This window comes from Scyliorhinus torazame, chromosome 2, assembly GCF_047496885.1.
Source record: "Scyliorhinus torazame isolate Kashiwa2021f chromosome 2, sScyTor2.1, whole genome shotgun sequence".
Lineage (NCBI taxonomy): Eukaryota > Metazoa > Chordata > Chondrichthyes > Carcharhiniformes > Scyliorhinidae > Scyliorhinus > Scyliorhinus torazame.
Genome location: NC_092708.1, coordinates 203,313,304 through 203,327,887, shown reverse-complemented (window position 1 = coordinate 203,327,887; position 14,584 = coordinate 203,313,304). Strand labels below are relative to the sequence as shown.

Below are 14,584 nucleotides of genomic sequence, written 5' to 3'. Positions count from 1 at the left end.
TACGTAACAAGGTCAACATTGCATGGGTGGCATCTGCAGTGGAGACCTTGGCACAGGACGTACACCCCTTGGCTGGGGATGCCCACTCCATGGTCCAGCTCATGACCTCCATGGCTGAGGACATGAGCTCCATGGTGCAGGACTTCAACTGCATGGTGCATGCACTAGTGCGAATCCATGGATGTCCATGCTAGAGGATGACGGGGCTTCTGGATCTCACTCCAGCTGCTCCTCTATCCAATGGAGGAGCCTAGGGGCCCCCAGGCACCCAAAGAGAAGGGGATAAGGCTCAGCGCAGCCCTTGGCCTTCGACCAAGGAGATCCTGGGAGTGAGCCATCTGACATCACCCTCTCTGTGACAGCCACATCTCCAGCCTCACACAGAAGAGCACAGCACTGTCACAGCTGTGCAGCCTGAAAGTAGGCCCAGACCCCCAAGGTCCAGGCCTCCAGGACCCGCCAAGGTCATCTCAGACAAGATAACATGGAAGTCAGCAGGCTGTCTCATCCTCAGGTCTGGATCTTGGGTAGACACTTAGACGTAGCGAAAGTGTGCGGAAGAGTAAGAAATTATAGGTACCTAGTGGGTATGGGTGAACCTCGGTCCCAGTAGAAATAAGTCAACATTGTAATATCGTATGTGTTAAAAATCACTTTGTTCACGCATACAGATCTTCCACGCTGTTGTGTCATGGCACCATGCACCACAAAGCCCCGTGCACACTCGGCGGTTCACATGGAGTGTGAGAATGGCAGTGCTATGTCTCTCCCACCCCCATGCTAAAGACATGGCGCCACTGGTATGGGGCCCCCAGTCCCACCACCCACCCCAAACCCCCACCATAATACTTTGCATTGGGGGCAACATTTGTGGTATCTCTCTGTCATGTAGATATGAGTTTAAACCCCTCCAACATCAGCACTCAGACCTATCAGGTCTGACAGTATTCTTTAGTGATCAGGATGTCAAGGGCTAAAAACGTGTTGAGAGTCCGTCCACCTCGTATGCACGAGGAGAAAAACACCAGGATCCGTGACCTCAGGAGAGACAGTAGCAGCTGAGATTCATCCAGCACCTCTGGCCCTCATGATAAGCCCGTTCAGTGGCAGGTCACTTTCAGCTCACCGTCAGGCAGCAGTCAGACATATGCCTGTAGATAAGAGGAGTATTGGTCTGTCCTCATTGCAAGTCAGCATCATTCTTCATACTTCAGCATCCGGCCAATCACTTTAGCGCCCTGCCCATGAATGTAGCCACCATCATGATGACCACCCGCAGGCACCTCAGTAGTGAGGGGATATCAGACCTCATGGTGGGAGAGCTCTTCATAACATAGTCCTGGATGTTTCCAAACTGAGAGGTGTCCCTAGCCCTGCGCCTCTGCAGGCCCTGGCCGTCGCCTTAGGTCCTTCCTCCTCCTCTGTGGGTTGCCCCTCTCTGCCCTCCTCAACATCCTCCTCATGGGAGGAGATGTGGCATTCCTGCATGTTCTCAATCCAGCTGCTCTCCCCACTGCAGTGCCAGGTTGTGCAGAGTGTAGCAGACACTATGATGTGTGTCACCCTCTGGGGGCTGTACTGAAGGGCTCCTCCCAATCGGTCCAAGCACGGTCACACTGAAATGAGGCGCTGGCACAATTTTCAGGGCCACGGCAATGGGTGACCTCCCAGTCTATGTGGTGCCAACTCCTGCACCACCTGGCACAGGTGGCCCACCGTGACAATGCAATATTTTTCGGCATCGGACCTCTGAGGAAGTAGGATGTTCTACGGCAGCATACCCATAGCTGCTCCTGCCAATTCGCCGGCCAGGATTTTTAAGTCTCATTAGTGATTAGCTTTTTGTTAGCTGGGAAAAGTTGGACTCCCAAGTAGAGGAGGTTGGTACTGATCCAGGTGAAAGGCCTGAGCTCCTCTGCCTTCACCACCAGGCCCTGTATTTCATCTTCGTTTTCAGCAGTCTTTGCCTTCACGACCCGAAGCTCCAGCTCTTGGGTCCTCTGCTCCTCTTTTAGTCCTTCAATCGCCTGCAATATCGGGGCCAACAGCTCCTTCTTCAACTCCTTCTTCAGCTCTTCCACACAGCGCCGCAGGAACTCTTGCTGCTCCGGGCCCCATAGCAAACGGCCACCTTCCGACGCCATCTTGCTTTGAGCTTCCCTTCCTTGCCGCTGCTCCAGAGGATCCTCCGCAATCCGGCCGCTATCCTCTCCCTCTTCCATGCGTGTCCAGGGGGATTCCCTTCTTGTTTACCGCACAGTGTTTTTGCCGTTTAAATTGCCGTTGGGGCTCCTATTAAGAGCCCAAAGGTCCGTTCCAACGGGAGCTGCCGAAACGTGCTACTCAGCTGGTCATTGCCGCACCCGGAAGTCGCCCGAGTTCCTCTGGAGGGGGTCAATCGCCACGGACCTACCACGTGTCGAGAACACTTGGCCCAGTTGATCCCGGCAGAGGATGCAACAGAGTACACAGCCCGCCAGTCGCGCATCCTCCACAGGTCAGCAGGGTCCATAAACATGAGGAGCACATCATCAACGTAGGCCGAGAGGACCATCCCGATGCCCGGCCCATGCAGAACCAATCCTGACAACTTCTTCCGCAAGAGGAACAGGAAAGATTCCATGCAGATAGAATACAGTTGTCCAGACAAGGGACAGCCCTGACACACTCCTTTCCCAAAGCGAAGGGGCGCCATAGGGGCACCCATTAACCTTAACAAGACACTCCACAGCGACATACAGAAGCTAGATCCGGGCAACAGTGTGTGCCATGAACCCAAATGCGCACAGAGTTCTGAATAAGTTTTTGTGATCCACCATGTGGGACTGGTTTAGCACGATGGGCTAAACAGCTGGCTTGTAAAGCAGAACAAGGCCAGCAGCACCGGTTTAATTCCTGTACCAGCCTCCCCAAACAGGCGCCGGAATGTGGCGACTAGACTTTTCACAGTAACTTCATTTGAAGTCTACATGTGACAATAAACGATTTTCATTTCATTCATGTTGAATGCCTCCTCCTGGTCAAGAGACAGGAAGACACTTGACAACTAGCCCTCTAAGAGTGACGGATGAGGTCCCAGACAGGCGAATGTCGTCATAAATGGCCTGGCGCGGGACCGTGTTGGTCTAGTCAGGTGGATCATGTGGTCCAGCACTGAGCCAATGAGTGGCACACTCATGCATTGCAATGCTGACTGAATTGGCAGAATTGATTCATCAAGGAAGGCAACTGGCTTCCCCTTATGGGAGGTGAAGCACAGATGATATTTGTGAAGGCTGATAACAGCAGGTCAACTTCATCCTTAGGGAACACCCTCATTCCCCCCAGCTCACATAGGCTGCAGATTAAATGAGCCTTCCAACTTGAATATCCAGCCACCCAGGCACGAATCACAGACAATCTGGCCATCATAACCAGTGGCTTTGAACTTCCATGCAGCTCTTGCCCTCTGGCTTCACAGTGCTCCTGAACCCTGTGGGGGTTCATTCTCATTGCAGTTGTCTTCACTCGTGCGAGGGTCTTCAGGCCTCATGAAGCTGGAAAACACCCCTTTGTCAGAGTCGTCCAATCTGCCCATTCAGCTCAGCCTCTCATGGGACCCCACCAAGAACCTCACAGAGCTGACACTATGGCTTCACCTGATCCCACCCACTTTCTAGCTGCCACTCTGGAAGGGCCATCCTTTGGCGGTTATATCGCCACAAGGTCAGCAAGGAGAACACGGGAAGTACTACTTGCATACCAGCCTCAAGACCTGGAGGCCTGCAAGCGGCCCAACTCCTCAAGGTGCAGATACTGAACCCCTACGCCCCGGCCCAGAGGATCCTGGCAGCAGGGTTTGTTAATCATATTATAATATATTAAAATGAGGTTCGCCGAACTTTCTGCCCATGTCGCTGCTCTCGCTGATGGTTAACATGGGCTCAAAATCATCCGCAAATTGTGCACTTACATGTAACAGGGGCTCAATAAGAACAGAATGCAAATCAGAAATTATGCCACAATAAGGCACAAATAACAGTGCAGTTCACAGTACAACGATTACACACTTTAAAAAAGTACTGCATTGCCATAAAGAGACATTGAGACATTTGGTGGTCGTGAAAAGCACTATATAGATGCAAGTCTTCCCTTCTTTCCTTTTTCTCTGCAGAAGGATTTAAAAATGCAAGATCTGATTTAAAAGTCACTTCTTTATTCACCCTAGCATTGGCATCCTTTCAAAAGACACTCCACTCAGTGGAGAAGGTGTAAAGGAAGAGAGAGGTCTGTATCTGCAGGGAATCAGCAGGACCTCCAGATACATGCTCAGAAGGCAGCAGCGGTGGATAGATGTGGATGGCAACACCAAGAGTTAAGCCCCAGGACCCTGGAGGCAGAGCAGGAAACAGTTCATGATATTGAGCATTGACTTGCATGATTATTTGCTTGTTTGGCACATACCACATGGTGGCTGAGGGTATGGAATCCCCATCATTTGCAGCATTGGATGGATTTGATATGCGGCACCCAAAAAGGGATTTCCCGTTGAAATCAACCCTCACTACTGGGAAACCCGCAGCGGGAGTACGCCGTCAGCGAGACTGGAAAATCCTGGCGGCGTGAATTGGGCGGAATTCTTTCGGTCCCAGGGTAGCAGGTTAGGGAGCAGGTGGGTGGGGAAATTAGTGCAGAGCTGCATCGGGATGGCTCTCGATGCAGACCATTGACCGGGATATTTCCCAGTATCTGGACCATACATAGTCTGCTGCCCAACGAATAGGGCGGACAACCAACTTAAATAATTGGAGGTCCTATTAAGGGCAAATTTCCTGCGCTGCAATGCAGCCAGAGACCCCATGTTCCAAAGAGGGAGCTGTGATGGCTATTCCCGCATTCTTGTTGGGCTATCCATAGGCTTTTGTCTGCTTGGTCCAGCTGATTTTTCATTATTTATATGTGTCCAAGGGTGCCTAAAAATCGAGGCACTCTCTCAAACCCTCAATCTCAGCAGCACCCACCATTCCCAATGCAGCTGCTTCTGGTTGGACAGACAGTATCTATATTCTGTCCTTAATTGGAATGGTGAGCCTGGAGTTTGCCAATTATGAAACCGACTCCAGGAAGATGCCGAGCCAATCTCACTGCCAGAAAGTGCTGGCTCGAGACCCCCAACTGCACCTAACGTCAGGGTCCCGAAACCCGCGGTAAAATTGAGCCCATTGTTCCTTGCTGATCTTCGGGTAGGATAATTGCTCTCCCAAATACCCTGGATAGATTGGCATTCTGAAATCTCCCTCTTATCCTACTCCCACTTCCAGCAACTTGTCCGACTCCATATGACCTCTGTTCATTCTACAAATCATGCCATGTTCCAAGGGACTGACTACAACTGCACAGATGTCTTGGCGCAAATGGTTTGTGTGGAGACCTTGATGTCATCAAAAGCTTTGAGCATTGCCATGCCATGTCAGGAATTCTAAACAACCATAGAAAGCATCAAATACTTTTAGAATCAATGCAACAACCAGAGGAGATCAACCAGCAATTAACTGATGATTCCTTTATATTGCACAGGTGAGGGGTCTTTCCTGCTGCTTAAAGTGTGTATAGCTGTGTGAGATTAAGAAGGAGATGTTAGCTGGGTAGCTGGAGTGTTTGGCTTTAGAGGACACAATTTTGGATGCCAAACACAATGGCTGATATTCTAAATTTCACCCCATATGATTCAATGTCACAATATTGAAGGAAAATAAACTGACTTGAGATTTAGCTTCTGCACCATATTTTGTGGCAAACAGAGGACATTTTATGAAAAAACATTGAAGTAGCTCAATAAATCAGATAGACTTGTGAACACAGAGTAAACCAAATATTGCACCAATGGGAATGAATTACTGCAAAGATAAACCTTCCAGCATCTTACCTTGTTGATGTATTGCCAGAGAACCAAAGTTGCTTTCATCTGCCACTGGAACAAACAAAGAAAAACATTTTTAATTATTTCCTTGGAATACCTTCTGTCTTTCCCTTCAGCTGAAGCTCAGTTGGTAGCAGCAACTCTCGCCTCTGAGTCAGAGAGCCATGAGTTTAAGTAGAGTGAGAACTGCACTGTTGGAGATGCCGTCTTTTACGATTCTGGGCAATATCCCAACAGTTGCTAGGATAAAGGACAGAGACCCCAATATTTTGTTTTATTTATAAGACTGCGAGGAAAGGATATCTTGCTCTAGGAGTGACACCATGCACAAATAGAGATATGGTACATTCAAACAAACTTTATTACTAACAAAGGATTAAATTAACTTTAACCTCAGACAAGAGAACACCTTATAATTACCCACTAAACAGTGCTCAACAATGACAGTAAAACAATAATTTTTTAAAAAAAAATTAGATTACCCAATTCATTTTTTCCAATTAAGGGACAATTTAGCATGGCCAATCCAGCTACCCTGCACATCTTTGGCTTGTGGGGGCGAAACCCCCGCAAACATGGGGAGAATGTGCAAACTCCACACGGACAGTGACCCAGAGCCGGGATTGAACCTGGGACCTTGGCGCCGTGAGGCAGCAATGCCAACCACTGCCTGTAAAACAATACATCTTAATTGCTTTGTTTTATCTCCACTCAAGCAAAACCCATCTCTGATCAAAATCCATTTTTAAATACTGTTGGCAGACCCAGGAATACTTGCTTAATAGAGATCCATTCAAAAGGCTGATTGGAGAGAGAAAGATCCGGTCAGGAAACAGCCTGCAGATTCTTGCCTCTCTGAAGAGTACTGTTTAACCTACCAGCCTTTGAGAAAATGCTCCTGTCCTATTCAGAGGCAAATCTTTAACTCCCTTTTTTGAGATAAACTGCTCGTTTGCCCTCAGACAGGTCAAAACTCACTGTTTTGAGAGCAGGTGCTGGCCTGTCCGCAGTCAAATTTTTAACTGGACGCAAAACTGGAAACTCAACACCTGGTCTCTTCAGCCCCTGGCTCCTGCCATTACAACATCATCTTACTAAAGCTAAACACAATGCTTCTAAATCATCTACTCACCAGGGAACTTTCTTGATATAAAGAAAATTGCATTAGCCCAACTTTTATGATGCTTTAATTGCACCTGTCTCCAAAAAGTCAAGCTGCCTTTCAAACCAGGACTTCTAAAAACATGACTGCAGCAGTCACATATTAACCCAGGCTTTTAACCTTATTGCACCAACTACATATAATATATCTGAAATGCCTACATTCATCACAGTCTTTCAGGTGAGACGTTAAATCGAGCCCCCAGCTCCATCTCAATAAAACACCTGAAATTGAAAGTCCAATGATGACCATGAAACCATTGTTTGTTTGTTTTGAGGCTAGAAATAGGAAGATAGAGCAGACAAACACGTGGCTAAACAGCTGGTGTAGGAGGGAGGGTTTCTGTTATCTGGACCACTGGGAGCTCTTCCGGGGCAGGTGTGACCTGTATAAGATGGACGGGTTGCATCTAAACCGGAGAGGCATAAATATCCTGGCCGCGAGATTTGCTAGTGTCACACGGGAGGGTTTAAACTAGTATGGCAGGGGGGTGGGCACGGGAGCAATAGGTCAGAAGGTGAGAGCGTTGAGGGAGAACTAGGGAATAGGGACAGTGTGGCTCTGAGGCAGAGCAGACGGGGAGAAGTTGCTGAACACAGCAGGGCTGGTGGCCTGAAGTGCATATGTTTTAATGCAAGGAGCATTACGGGTAAGGCAGATGAACTTAGAGCTTGGATTACTACTTGGAACTATGATGTTGTTGCCATTACAGAGTCCTGGTTGAGGGAAGGGCAGGATTGGCAGCTAAACGTTCCAGGATTTAGATGTTTCAGGCGGGATAGAGGGGGATGTAAAAGGGGAGGCGGAGTTGTGTTACTTGTTCAGGAGAGTATCACAGCTATACAGCGAGAGGACACCTCAGAGGGCAGTGAGGCTATATGGGTAGAGATCAGGAACAAGAAGGGTGCAGTCACAATGTTGGGGGTATACTACAGGCCTCCCAACAGCCAGCGGGAGTTAGAGGAGCAGATAGGTAGACAGATTTTGGAAAAGAGTAAAAACAACAGGGTTGTGGTGATGGGAGACTTCAACTTCCCCAATATTGACTGGGACTCACTTAGTGCCAGGGGCTTAGACGGGGCAGAGTTTGTAAGGAGCATCCAGGAGGGCTTCTTAAAACAATATGTAAACAGTCCAACTAGGGAAGGGGCGGTACTGGACCTGGTATTGGGGAATGAGCCCGGCCAGGTGGTAGATGTTTCAGTAGGGGAGCATTTCGGTAACAGTGACCACAATTCAGTAAGTTTTAAAGTACTGGTGGACAAGGATAAGAGTGGTCCGAGGATGAATGTGCTAAATTGGGGGAAGGCTAATTATAACAATATTAGGCGGGACCTGAAGAACATAGATTGGGGGCGGATGTTTGAGGGCAAATCAACATCTGACATGTGGGAGGCTTTCAAGTGTCAGTTGAAAGGAATACAGGACAGGCATGTTCCTGTGAGGAAGAAAGATAAATACGGCAATTTTCGGGAACCTTGGATGACGAATGATATTGTAGGCCTCGTCAAAAAGAAAAAGGAGGCATTTGTCAGGGCTAAAAGGCTGGGAACAGACGAAGCCTGTGTGGCATATAAGGAAAGTAGGAAGGAACTTAAGCAAGGAGTCAGGAGGGCTAGAAGGGGTCATGAAAAGTCATTGGCAAATAGGGTTAAGGAAAATCCCAAGGCTTTTTACACTTACATAAAAAGCAAGAGGGTAGCCAGGGAAAGGGTTGGCCCACTGAAGGATAGGCAAGGGAATCTATGTGTGGAGCCAGAGGAAATGGGCGAGGTACTAAATGAATACTTTGCATCAGTATTCACCAAAGAGAAGGAATTGGTAGATGTTGAGTCTGGAGAAGGGGGTGTAGATAGCCTGGGTCACATTGTGATCCAAAAAGACGAGGTGTTGGGTGTCTTAAAAAATATTAAGGTAGATAAGTCCCCAGGGCCGGATGGGATCTACCCCAGAATACTGAAGGAGGCTGGAGAGGAAATTGCTGAGGCCTTGACAGAAATCTTTGGATCCTCGCTGTCTTCAGGGGATGTCCCGGAGGACTGGAGAATAGCCAATGTTGTTCCTCTGTTTAAGAAGGGTGGCAGGGATAATCCCGGGAACTACAGGCCGGTGAGCCTTACTTCAGTGGTAGGGAAATTACTGGAGAGAATTCTTCGAGACAGGATCTACTCCCATTTGGAAGCAAATGGACGTATTAGTGAGAGGCAGCACGGTTTTGTGAAGGGGAGGTCGTGTCTCACTAACTTGATAGAGTTTTTCGAGGAGGTCACTAAGATGATTGATGCAGGTAGGGCAGTAGATGTTGTCTATATGGACTTCAGTAAGGCCTTTGACAAGGTCCCTCATGGTAGACTAGTACAAAAGGTGAAGTCACACGGGATCAGGGGTGAACTGGCAAGGTGGATACAGAACTGGCTAGGCCATAGAAGGCAGAGGGTAGCAATGGAGGGATGCTTTTCTAATTGGAGGGCTGTGACCAGTGGTGTTCCACAGGGATCAGTGCTGGGACCTTTGCTCTTTGTAGTATATATAAATGATTTGGAGGAAAATGTAACTGGTCTGATTAGTAAGTTTGCAGACGACACAAAGGTTGGTGGAATTGCGGATAGCGATGAGGACTGTCTGAGGATACAGCAGGATTTAGATTGTCTGGAGACTTGGGCGGAGAGATGGCAGATGGAGTTTAACCTGGACAAATGTGAGGTAATGCATTTTGGAAGGGCTAATGCAGGTAGGGAATATACGGTGAATGGTAGAACCCTCAAGAGTATTGAAAGTCAAAGAGATCTAGGAGTACAGGTCCACAGATCACTGAAAGGGGCTACACAGGTGGAGAAGGTAGTCAAGAAGGCATACGGCATGCTTGCCTTCATTGGCCGGGGCATTGAGTATAAGAATTGGCAAGTCATGTTGCAGCTGTATAGAACCTTAGTTAGGCCACACTTGGAGTATAGTGTTCAATTCTGGTCGCCACACTACCAGAAGGATGTGGAGGCTTTAGAGAGGGTGCAGAAGAGATTTACCAGAATGTTGCCTGGTATGGAGGGCATAAGCTACGAGGAGCGATTGAATAAACTCGGTTTGTTCTCACTGGAACGAAGGAGGTTGAGGGGCGACCTGATAGAGGTATACAAAATTATGAGGGGCATAGACAGAGTGGATAGTCAGAGGCTTTTCCCCAGGGTAGAGGGGTCAATTACTAGGGGGCATAGGTTTAAGGTGAGAGGGGCAAAGTTTAGAGTAGATGTACGAGGCAAGTTTTTTACGCAGAGGGTAGTGGGTGCCTGGAACTCACTACCGGAGGAGGTAGTGGAGGCAGGGACGATAGGGACATTTAAGGGGCATCTTGACAAATATATGAATAGGATGGGAATAGAAGGATACGGACCCAGGAAGTGTAGAAGATTGTAGTTTAGTCGGGCAGTATGGTCGGCACGGGCTTGGAGGGTCGAAGGGCCTGTTCCTGTGCTGTACATTTCTTTGTTTCTTTGTTTGTATCTGCTCTCACTAGCGGACATAAAAATTCCTGTGGCACTATTCCCGAAAAAGAATGGGGGGGGGGGGTTCTCCTCAGCGTCCTACCAATATTTCACCCCTCAAGCATTATCGCTATAAATGATCTGGTCATTATCGTACTGCGCACAGCAAGATACCATAAACAATAATTTGGCTGCTGTGTTTGCCACATTGACTACACTTAAAAAAAACAAGTTTTAAAAAGTGTTGGAATTTCCTGAGATCATGAAATGTGCTATATAAATGCAAGCCTTTATTTTCATATTCCACGACAGACTCCTCCCTGCTCACTGCCCTCCTCTTGACCGCACCCCCCCCCCCCCCCCACGCCCCCGCCCCACGGCTCCAAGCCTCTTTTTCATCTGCTCTAGCAACTCTAATTCACCATTAAATCCAAGCATAGTTTTTCTCATTCAATGTTCCTTATTACATATTGCCTGGTGCACCTTGCAAAGTTGCCACTTGGATTTTTACCCTACCTGACTGCTTCCACAGCACGACAAACATTCAAGGAGTTATACTAGAAAATGGTTTGAAAATGCAAAATGAAATGAAAATCATTTATTGTCACAAGTAGGTTTCAAATGAAGTTACTGTGAAAAGCCCCTAGTCGCCACATTGCGGCGCCTGTTCGGGGAGGCTGGTACATGAGCTATTTGTCACAGCTTCCCCTCTCATTATCTTTTATTCATCAGTCACCTTTGTAATCATCTGATCATTTTCACCCTTGGAAAGGAAGGCAATTGGGTCAGGCACCATGCCACCAGGAGGTGCACCCACTTATCGACTAACATTAAGTCCTTAGGGCAAACTATGCTCAGCTTTTACATTTGCACACAGCACACATACTTAAATATTAATGTAAACAAACAAATTCAGTGATTTATGCTAATCAGAACAAGTAACAGGTAACTTCATGAATTATTCAGTGTCCACAGATTATATTTTCACTTTGATGTAGTGTTATTTAACGTTAAATGCGAAATTGTATTTTGCAGTTGCAATACAACACTCAGGCAGCTGCTGTCAAGGGGCGCCAGGAAGGATTAAAATTGCATACCGGTTTCATGAACCACACCAGACTCATGAAATCACCTACAGTCAGCCAAGTTATCTTTGATTTTGGTCGTCCTTCCATTTCATGGAGTGACATGGAATTTATAGCACAGAAACCGGCCCATTCCAGAGTTTATGCTCCATGCGAGCCTTCTTCCAGCTACCTTCATCTAACACTATTATAGCATACCTTTTTATTCCTTTCTCCCTTATATATATTTCCAGTCTCTTATTAAATAAATCTGCGTTATTAGCCTCAATGAGGTAGCGAGTTTCCACATTCTAAAAACTCGCTTGGTAAAGAGGTTTTGCCTGGAGTCCTTCTTGGATTAGTGGTAATCTTATATTTATGACCTCTGGTTTTGGATTCTTGCACAGCAGAAGCAATTTCTCTGCTGCTACCCAAACAAACATGTCACAATTTAAAGGTTACTATTCTTATCCAGAGGAGAGAGCCCCAGTTTAGTTTTCCCTGATAATTACACACTTTCAGTTCTGGGTATGTTTCTCGTAAATCTCTTTTGCAGTGCTTCCAGTGCCTCTACATCCTTGTACATCGGAACTGGACACGGTATTCGACATGTGCCATTCTTCATGCATGACAGTAGTCCTTGACTATGGACATCATCAGGCCAATTCTGACTCTGCTTTCACTCTACGTCAACAAAGGTGAGTGAGGGCAGTGGCAATGATAGACTTTAAACAGGGTCCAGGAACTGATTTTACTCTTGCCCAATCCTGCCAAATGGTTTCGCTGGGTCAGCACAGACCAAAATATTTCTGGTCAGTAAATTCTGAAAATATTTGAAGCACTCAATATCATTCATTGGCGGCTGAAAGGACTTTAACTTAAAGTGATTGTACAGAGATTGCAATCCTTAATTGGCAAGAAGGTTCCTCAGAACTAAAGATGCACTTGGGAATCCCGGTTTCATTATTTTCTCCCCTTTTCATCATAGATGCCATTCTTCAGGCATTTCCCAGAATAGGAAGAACACAAAAGAGGCCAATTTTATTTCGGCAGTTTCCCCAACACATGTGATGATGCTCCGCCCATGTCATAGTTAAACAGAATTAGTTACCATGATGGGTGCTTAGTCTAGAAGACCTTAAAAAAAGGTGCAGAATTAGGCCATTCGGCCCATCAAATCTGCTCCGCCATTTGATCATGGCTGATACGTTTCTCATCCCCTTCTCCTCCCTTTTCCCTGCAACTTCTGATCCCTTATTAATCAAGCAACCTCCCCTTATCTTTGCAAAGCTGGGTGGCGGACAAATAGACAGGGAAGGGCGAGTGGGACAACTGAATTGTTGGTGTGAAAGCCACGATTCAGGGAATGCATGGACTCCCATAACAGATTCCACCTCAATATGTCACCTTCAACAGGAATGGATTCTATCTTTTTTTTAAATAACTAAAAGTAGCTAAATAAAACCGATGCTTAAATAGATTCACCTGCTTTTCCAAGATCACCTCGTAACCCCCCCTCCAAGTCTAATCTCCAATCCAACCGCAATGCAGGAAGATCTATATCCAGGAGATTTATTTGGCAGTACCTGGAGCAACAGGTTCCAGAGCAAGGTGAGCAAAAGGGATTGGCGGCAACAAATTGCCGAATAGAACAACCGCAGTTCCCCGTAACCTCACAAGCAAACTCAAGCTGGACAACCCCACATAGTTAGTAGAGATTTACTTCAGCTGAAAATTTGCTTACAACTGGAGATATCTGATCATGCAAAGATGATAAATGGTCCTTTGCTGTGAACCTAGATTTCTACAGGCAATAAAGTGCTGGGACTGGCTTATAAACCAGAAATAAAAAAAGATGTTGCAGTTCCAGGAAATGCTTACAACCACCCAAATTGATGCAGAATATTAAATCCTAAGTAATAAAACCTAAGTAATACCTAGTATTTAGCCACATGTAACCAACATGAACTGAGTGGGTACCAAGATGTATCTAACATTGTGTGGGAGGTATTCATTAATTTAAAACATATCACAGATTGGCTTCGACATTACTGAATACAAAGTTTAAAATCTGTATTATGCTGTACTCATTTGTAAATTACCATGGAGGCAGATCATTGGTGTCCCCTCACCCTCCTTACAGCTGAGATCATTCAAAACTATGCTGCCTGTATGCTATCTTAACTCGCACCAAGTCCCTCTCACCCACCAAACCTGTGCTTGCTGACCCAAATTGGTTCTTATTCAAGCAAGACTTCAATTTTATTTCTGTAACTTGTTGAACCCGACGATGCTCCGAGACCTATCTTTCTCCACTCCACTTCTGACTTCTTGCACATCGCCAGTTTTCAGCATTACTCACAGCTATACCTCCATCTGTCTCAACCAAAGCTCTGGAAATCCTGCCGTAAATCTCTCAACCATCAACCTCTCTCTTCGGCAAGCTTTCGTCACCTATCCTAGTTATCTCCTTCTATAGATGGCGGTCAAGTATGTCTGATCACAATCCTGTGAACGGCCTTGGGCATTTTTAACAATTCATTCTTGCGATGTTGGAGTCGTTGGCTTGGGCAGCAAATGCCCAATTTTAATTGCCATTAAAAAAGTGGTGGCAAGATGCCGTCTTGAACTGCTGCAGTCCATGTGATGTAGGCACATCCACAGTGCTGTTAATGAGGGAGTTCCAAGATTTGACCCAGCGACAGTTGAAGAATGGGCTGTATATTCCCAAGTCATGATGGTGAAGGGAACCTGCAGGTGGTGGTGTCCCCATGCATCTGCTGCCCTTGTCCTTCTAGATGGTGGCCATAGGTTTGGAAGGTGCTGCCTAAGGAGCCTTGTTGAGTTCCTGCAGTGCAATGTCCCCCACATTAACAATACAATATCAGAACAAGAACAAAGAATGCAGCATGTGAACAGGCCCTTCGGCCCTCCAAGCCTGTACCTGTCATGATACCACCCTTGGCCATAAATGTTATTC

The 14,584-nt window shown here is 46.7% G+C and overlaps 1 protein-coding gene across 4 annotated transcripts in view; it reads right to left on the bottom strand.

The window, feature by feature from the left end:
• Positions 1 to 14,584, bottom strand: part of pard3bb (par-3 family cell polarity regulator beta b) — a 1,556,033-nt gene that overhangs the window by 651,556 nt on the left and 889,893 nt on the right. For all 4 annotated transcript variants that reach the window (XM_072482810.1, XM_072482818.1, XM_072482833.1 and 1 more), the window contains one exon: positions 5,906 to 5,950. In XM_072482810.1, the coding sequence (XP_072338911.1) occupies positions 5,906 to 5,950 (45 nt within the window). The remainder of the gene's footprint in view (positions 1 to 5,905; positions 5,951 to 14,584) is intronic.